At 46.5% G+C, this 8230-nt stretch overlaps 1 protein-coding gene across 8 annotated transcripts in view; it reads right to left on the bottom strand.

The window, feature by feature from the left end:
* Palm2akap2 (PALM2 and AKAP2 fusion) overlaps positions 1-8230 on the bottom strand; it is a 469586-nt gene that overhangs the window by 322450 nt on the left and 138906 nt on the right. For all 8 annotated transcript variants that reach the window (XM_031377474.1, XM_031377472.1, XM_031377476.1 and 5 more), the window contains one exon: positions 8055-8100. In XM_031377474.1, the coding sequence (XP_031233334.1) occupies positions 8055-8100 (46 nt within the window). Of the gene's footprint in view, positions 1-8054; positions 8101-8230 lie in introns of those variants that run through there.

The raw sequence follows: 8230 nt of genomic DNA, 5'->3' as shown, positions 1-8230 counted from the left end.
GAGACAGAGAGACAGAGAGACAGAGAGACAGAGAGACAGAGAGACAGACAGAGACAGACAGAGACAGAGACAGAGACAGAGACAGAGAGAGACTATCAAATGTTTTTCACTGCTGTTCTAAGAGCTGCTGCCAGCAGTGTCTCTCTGTATCCGAGGCTGATAATAAATCAGGATCGTCTCAAACATTCTGATGTGAGGTAGACTCGGATTTGCATATCCGACTTAACGTGTCAGATTTGCATATCTTGGGTAAATATTCTTCAACATTCTTCTGTAATAACAGGGTCTTTGAGGTTCTGTTGATTTGAAAGCAGCCCCACACCTTGTGAACATCCTGATTTACAGTCCTATCCATGACTGCAAGGGGCTCAACCTGCTATCAAAACTATTACAAAAGGGTGTTTGTTGGTTTGTCTGTTTGTTTTGGTTTTGGTTTTGGTTTTTAAGAATCCAAACATTTGGATATCAAACTCACAAATCCTTAATGAAAATACAATCTGACTTTGCAACCTCATGAGTAACCCAGGAGAACACCCAGAGGACTACCTTGCAGTCTCTGTATGCATGAAATCCTGCTAAACCAGTGCACCTAGAAAACAACTATAAAGCTCAAAGCTCCACCCATCCAAAGGTCACAAAATGCCCGACTGTTGACCAAAAGGAATTGCATGTGACCACAAGTCTTTTCAGTCTTTAAACTCATTCATACTCTTCATTTAAGTTGGAGAGCCTTTGTTTAAAAACTGGATGCCTGGCTTCTCTTGAAGATGAGTTGCTGTATACCATTTAGAAGCCCTGTTCTCACACAGCACAAATAACCTGCATCCTCACTGCTCTTCATCCGCTTCATAGGCCCCAGCCTTCCATTCAGTGTCCCTGATTATATATACTTGCTCCAAAAGATCCTTGCTGGGGCTGGAGAGCTGGCTTAGTGGGTAAAAGCATGTGCTGATGAGCATGAGAACCTGAGTTTGAATCCCAGAACATGCATAAAAAGCCAGGTCAGGTCTCACACAGGCCCTGGTACTGCAGGAAGCAGAGACAGGAGGATCTGGAAGCTTGCTGACCTCCAGCCTAGCTCTAAGTTCTGTAAGAGACCCTGTCTCAAAGGAGTAAAGTAGAGCAGGTCACCCAGTGTCTTCCTCCAGTCGGGTACCCTAAATCCCCACTCTCCCCAACCCCCACAGGAACTCTGTTACTGTTGTCAGCCTACACTGAAAACTCCAAACAGATAGTACGTTCATCCAGAATTTCCTAATTTGGTAGAAACGTTGAGGTTGACAGAACTGTCCCTTTGTGTCTCTTTTCTATTTCAAGTGAGTTCCCAGCTATTTATTTACTGTAAATAGAAACTTCTGTGCGTGTTCACTGGATGCCTGCTCTGAGTGTGTCTCAGGAAATTTCCCAGATCACCCTGACAGCAACTCCACAACCAGGCGTCTCTCCTCACCCCCATCTCACAGACCAGGAAACCCCAGGACAAGGGCATCATGCAGATACCAATGAAAAGACTAGAGCCTGAGCCCAGAACCCATGCTTGTAACTACTCTCCCAGAGTGTGCAAGGCCCTGGCAGCCTTCAAGAACCCTGTCTTATGCAGCATGCCCATTTGTTATCTCAGCCTGAGTCGTGTCACATAAGGTCATGAGTGACCTTACCGTGTTCAACAACCCCTCAAAGCAATCAGAGGTGAAATGGGAATAGCTCAAAGGATCAAGAGCAGTGGCCCCCAAAGTACTTGATAGCCCCTCTAGAAGAGCAGATGTGTTCCACTGAGCCCTGGCTTTCTTGTAGACATTGGTCACTCATAACCCATAACTCCCAGTGCTTGGCTTATTACAAAATGACTTTTTAAAAAGTGCTATGTACCCTGCTTCTCACAGAACCTTAGAGTTCAAAGGAGCAGTTGCTCTTTGTCCTCAGAGGCTCAAGCCCTGAAGTTCTCAGACACAAACAACTATCCATAGAGTTCTGTGACCCTTATGCACGCTTATGTAAGGCTCCCGTGGCACCTTGGGATCTGTAATGATCCCGAGAGGTCCCAAGGTGACTCCTATTCACTGGGCAGCCTTGCAAATTCAAGCCAGGGCAAACCTTTCCTCTCCGCAATATCCTTACTAAATGGTTTCTTGGACCTTTACGTGGAGTCTTAAGGGCACAGTGAGATGGAAGGAGATAACAGATATCCAAGATTCCTAATTCCCTAGTTCTTTGTCAACTCTCCACCAATGACACAGGTCTGCAGGGATGTGTACGTGATGGTTCCCACAAGAATCAGTGTTTGTTACTAAAGGGCTTAACTTTGGGACTCTAAAACCTCTGGACCCCTGACTTGGGATGTTGGGGTGAATTGTACATAAAGTATAGCAAGGGCTTTTATGCAGCTCAAGCAAACCAAGCTAGGTGGCATGGGTCAACCCCAGAATGTTAGCCTCCTGGGGCCCTAGGCCCTCATTTAACTTAAACCTCAGGAACTTATTGAAAAAGAAAAGGGATTTAAAAAAATGATGCTAAGGAAAAACCAACAGATAGTTTCTCTAGGCCTACTCAGGACAAGGAATGGGGTCAGGTGGAAGTCATCAACTTGTTGGGAGAAAAGATGGTGATGGGATAAGAGGACAGGAAAGGCAGGCCGGTGGGTGGGTGGGGGGAGAGAAAGAGAACTTAAGATCTCAGAAGGTCCTGATTCTATAAAAACATATCCAAGTCCACGTACCTCCAAGCTCACCACTCTCCTCCCACCCAGGAAGATCCAGGCAGGATATGCTACTGACACAGAAAAACACTAGGCAGCGGGAGAGACCAGAGCTTCCCCAGACTCTTCCAAATCTTGCTGTGTGGGTCTGAATGCTCAAGTGTGCAGTGGAGTCACTGAGACTCGCCTCCACATGTCTGAATGGAAGCAACGTGTAGACCATTTGTGAATTGTGAGGTTCTGTGCAATTGCAAAGGGAGATTTTGGTCATTCCACAGAGTGCGTTCCTAATACACGTGGAAACTCCACACGGGGAAGTGTGGGCTCGATTAGCATTCTGTATTTCAGCAAACATTGACACAGTCACGTTGGGCCCTTTTTTCATGGGGCCCTTGGGGCTGTTACCTAAGGAAAACTACCTCCCCCTTGGATACGGAAACATCGCAACACCCTCCCCCAAAGTTGGCTTGCGTTGAGACTGAGCAGCTTCTTCCCCAAGAGAATGCTACTCACTGGGTTAGCATTTATACTATTCAGTTTCCATGCCCCGAAGCCAAGCTTACAAGAGTCTCCGAAGGACTTACATCCCTGGTTTACTCAAGTTTCTCCAATGCTATACAACCAGTCTGTTGCTGTCTCAAGCTCACACTGAGGCTGTAGACCATCTGCACAGTGCCCTCTTGAGAAGAGATGAGGTACTGCAGCCACCTTAGGGGGCAGTTCATGGCCTGTTCTGTGGGTTGAAACCCCAATTTTAATATTTAATGTTCCAACAGTTTTCTTTCTGACTTGGCCATCTCTAAAATGGTACAGGAGGGTAATGTCTACTTTGTAAGCTTCTTGATAGAGTTAAAGAGATGGTGTATTTTTAAAAGGATTTCATGAGGCCTGGAAAGATGGGTTGGCAGTTAAGAGTCCTTTCTGTTGTTGGAGAGGACCCAGGTTCAGTTTTCAGCACCTACATCAGGCAGTACACATCACTAGCAATTCCAGTTTCAAGAGACTCAGCTACCTCTGGACTCCTCAGGCACCTTCACACATGTTGCACATAGACTCACATCTATTCACAGAAATAAAAATAAAGAAAAATTTAAAAGAAGTTTGTGGGGGCTGGGAAGATGGCTCAGTGGGTAAGGTACACTGGCTCTGCCTAGAGCCCTGATTTCAGATTCCCAACACCCATGTAAAAAGCCAGACATGGGGGCACGTGTCTATACTCCTGTGCTAGAGGGCAGAGACAGGCAGATCTCAGTGGCTGGCTGGCCAGTCTAGTAAACTTAGGGAGCTCTAGATTCAATGAGATGCTCTGCTTCAGAAAAACAAATGGAAGACAAGAAAGAGACATCTAACATCCACCTCTGACCTCTACAATACACACAAAGGCAAAAGCAAGTGCATCTACACACACTCACACACATGCACACAGATAACACACACACACATATATATGCACATGCACACATAAATAAACACACCTACATATGCACATAGATAAGAAATATGTACACACACAAGCACACAGGTACCGCATACATGCATACACATACATAGGTATACGCACACAATATACATACACATACATACAGATAACATACAAATGCACACATATAACACATATATACACACATGTGCACACATGTACACATACCACACACGTACACATACCACATACATGTATACTCATGATGTATGCATCTACATCTACATAGATAATGCACATCTACACACACAGCACACATTCACATGCATACAGATAACACACATGACACACACATACATACACACCCAGATAACACACATGAGTATACACAAAACACACAGATAACACACAAATGAATACATAGCACACACACTTGTATACATAGGTACACACAGATAACACACATGTACACACACCAGACATATGCACACATACACACACGACACACACATGCACGCACACAGTTAGCACATACATGTACACACACCAGTCTTTCACCAGGTTCATGCTGCCAACTGACTTCACTTCTTGCTTTTGCCTTTTCCTTTCTCACATAACTTGTTCCAAATAAATAATAAGCAAACAAAATAAACAAATGTTCGTGGTCATTGGGAAGGTTATGATACTAACTTCAATGTTACTTCACCCACCCTCCAAACCTTGTTCAAGTGACTGCTCTTGGGGTCAAGGGTGGGGTTGTTGCTCCACATGCCTTGAGGCTGGTCTCTGTGTCTCACATGTGAGGTCATAGGCACTGTCCTTCTTGTTTCATTCACAATCATTGTCCACATGCTCTCTCAATTCATCCCTGGACTATGAGCAACTTCGTGTTTAATCGAGGCCAGCACCTAACCCAAGGGCTTGTTAAACGTACAATGGCGATCGTTGAGTTCCTTCTCCTCACTCACATTGCTGCCAGAAGCATTTGTTAGTTCTAAGAGTACAGATAGCTGTGTGGATATTCCTAGAGATGAAAGGGTAAGGAGGAGAAAAGACGCTTGCCAGGAGGAGAAAAGACTCTTCTTTTGACAGGACACAAGAACCTTCTCATCTCATTGCCTAGTCTCAGGCCCAACTTAGCAGATTCACTTGAGGCACCGTACCCAGTCAGTAATCCACGCTGGGTGATTCCCACAGATGATCATGCAGCAGATATCCTGGGTGACCTGGGTGGGACCTGACCTTTCAAACGCTAAGCTTGGGGCTGGGAGTGGAGGCACACGTTTTTAATCCCAGAACTCCAGAAACTCTGACAGGTGGGTCTCTGTGAATTCAAGGTCAGTCTGGTCTACATAGGATGTTCTAGACCAGACAGGGCTACAAAATGAGACACCCACCACCCTTTAAAACTAAGCATCTAAGGGCAAGACCTTCCTTCTGGTTGTTGGCAGCACTGGTAATACCTAGGGGAGACACTCCACAGAAACCTGCTGAGTGAGCAGATGAATGGGCCCTCAGGTCCCAATCCTGGCTGTAGAGGAAGTGATTTCAGAGTTGAAATGGAAAACAGAGCTGCCCCATACCTTTTCAGCAGTATAGACAAGAGCTGAGGCCTCTGAATGAACATCACCTCATGGCAAATATGGGCCAAAGTGCTTCACTTTCCTAGTCTTCAAAAGCAGAGATAAATTCCTGGGCCCATTTATAGAGAAAAAAACCTGAGGCTCAGACTCAAGACTGAGCAAGACCCAGGAACCCAAGTAAGTAAAGATGTGAAGAATTATTCTCTTCCCTTTTATCTCCAGAGGGACTTCAGGCATGTTAAGCTCTGGGGAAAGATTGTGAGTGTCTCAGAACCCCCCTGAGAATTCTGGGAAAGGGGCCAAGAGAGGCAAAGTTTGCTGAATCTGGAAAGCGTGTGGACTAAGCCAAAATGTGGCATAAAATTATGTACTGATTGTAGCCACAAGTCTACCATTGCTGTTCTCTTCTCTTCTCTTCTCTTCTCTCTCTCTCTCTCTCTCTCTCTCTCTCTCTCTCTCTCACACACACACACACACACACACACACACACACACACACACACATACACTCATAGTGATAACACTCTAGAAAAATTTCCCCAACAGATGTTGATTCCCCAGCAACTCCTCAAATCCGCAGGATGAACTCAGTGCCACAACTGAGCAGGCATGGGTCGGTGTTTACCTTCTTATCTGCTCTAGAGAACACCAAGGGCCCCCCTAGATCATTCTCGAAAACCACCTTGGCTGTGTCTGAGATTACTCAAGCCTACTTGGAAGGGGTGGCTCCGGTGTTAGCTACTATTGGCACTGTGCTCAGAAAGTGAGTCCTTTCATGGAGTCAGCTGTCCCTCAGGCATGCAGGGACACTGGTCATGCAGAGGCAGAAAATGTGACAACTGTTGCAAACGGCCATCAGCAGCCCATGGGAGAGCTTGAGTGTTCTCTGGAGCAGACACTTGTCAACAGTTGAAGCAGCCCTTTATCCAGTGACACAAAACACCCACCAGCTCCATGGCACCATTCGGAGCAAATTCAAGACAGACAGCCACACTGCCTTGACACTGACTTTAGAATCCATGAGCCACTTCATTAACCATTAAAATGTGCACACACTGCGTGGAAAGTGAAGAAAAGAACAAACAGCTTCCTTGAGTCCAAGGATCAAGTTCAAAGACAGCCTCAGAAGCCAAGCTCTGCACAGCTTCTGTACGCACAGCTCTCTCCCTGTGGCATAATCAGAAGAGTTTGAGAAAGGGGGTCTCTGAGCTACTGACTCCGCATCAAATATCTCTAAAATGAGAAAGGCCTGCATGCACTTTGACAATGAAGACTCCACTGTCCAAAGGCATTCGAAAACGTTTTCATGCATCCGTCGCTTCCAAACATTACACAGTATTTCTCCAACAAATTTATGCGTTTCCAGAGAACTCTTGGAGCACAGGGGAAAAAGTACTTAGGTGAAAGAATGTCTGCAGATTCTTCTGTGCCAACATTCTAGCAGACCTCCTTTAATTTGCCATTATTTCATAGAGCGCCAGTAACCATTCCCTCATCCGCAGAGGAAATATATAATCCAGCTGTGGTGGCTCCAGTGAAAACCACATCTGTGGAACACTGGCAGAACCAGCAAGGCCTCTCCCTCTGAAGCAGTGTCAGACAGCGCTTGTCCGAACCCAAGATGCACATGGTACAGTACTCTGAAAGTGCAGGACTTTGCCAAAACCGGATGCTCTTTTGTATGTTGAACCAACGGTTTTCAGATAATCCACACCCATGAGAAAGAGCTTCTCCTGAAGCATTACTTCCAGTCCCCAGCTGTCAGACACTCCCTGCCCTCTTTAGGGTGGTGGCCTGTGCCAGACCCCTTGTTAATGTCAAACAGAGGAAGAAAACGGGCACTCCTGGATTCTGGGGGACGTTCTACCAAGCAGCTGGCTGGCTAGATAGCTGGCTAGGAAGAGGAAGAGAGCCACCATGGGTCACCACTCTCTCCCTTCTCTGGAGTTGGAAGGCAACGTGTTTAAGGGCACTGGGTAATAATATTCCAGGGGTCCCAGCAACACACTACACACACACACACACCACACACACACACACACACACACACACACACACACACACACACATTCTCCCCTACCCCCTGTTTAGTCTATCCCTAAAGCGCACGGCAGCAAGCATCTTATTTCTAAACCAATTTTCCATGTTCAAATCTTTCTAGTCCCAAGTGTGCCCCCAAGGGGTTTTAGTCTACAGACATATAAAGGCAAAAAGGCAGCGTCGCCAAGCCTGGACAGACTTTCACCCCAGCACAGGGCCTGAAGCTACCAGGCTGGCATGTCCCTGGCCCTGAGCCCACAGGTCCCCGTCCACCCCAGACAATAGAGCAAGAAAATGAAATGAAAAGTGGACTTACTGCTATGGCTTGCAGCCTCTCCTTGTGCAATTCCGCCTCTGCCATCCTGGAGAAGGGCACACGGGCAGGGGAAGAAGGAAGAAAAACAAAACACACGCTGTAGTCACCCAAGGAGATAAAAGGGCACCCGTGGGGGGCTCAACTCGACCCCGGGGGACAGCCTAAAGGCGCGTGGG

This window comes from Mastomys coucha, unplaced genomic scaffold (assembly GCF_008632895.1).
Source record: "Mastomys coucha isolate ucsf_1 unplaced genomic scaffold, UCSF_Mcou_1 pScaffold18, whole genome shotgun sequence".
Taxonomy (NCBI): Eukaryota; Metazoa; Chordata; class Mammalia; order Rodentia; family Muridae; genus Mastomys; species Mastomys coucha.
This window is presented reverse-complemented; position numbering and strand designations above follow the sequence as displayed.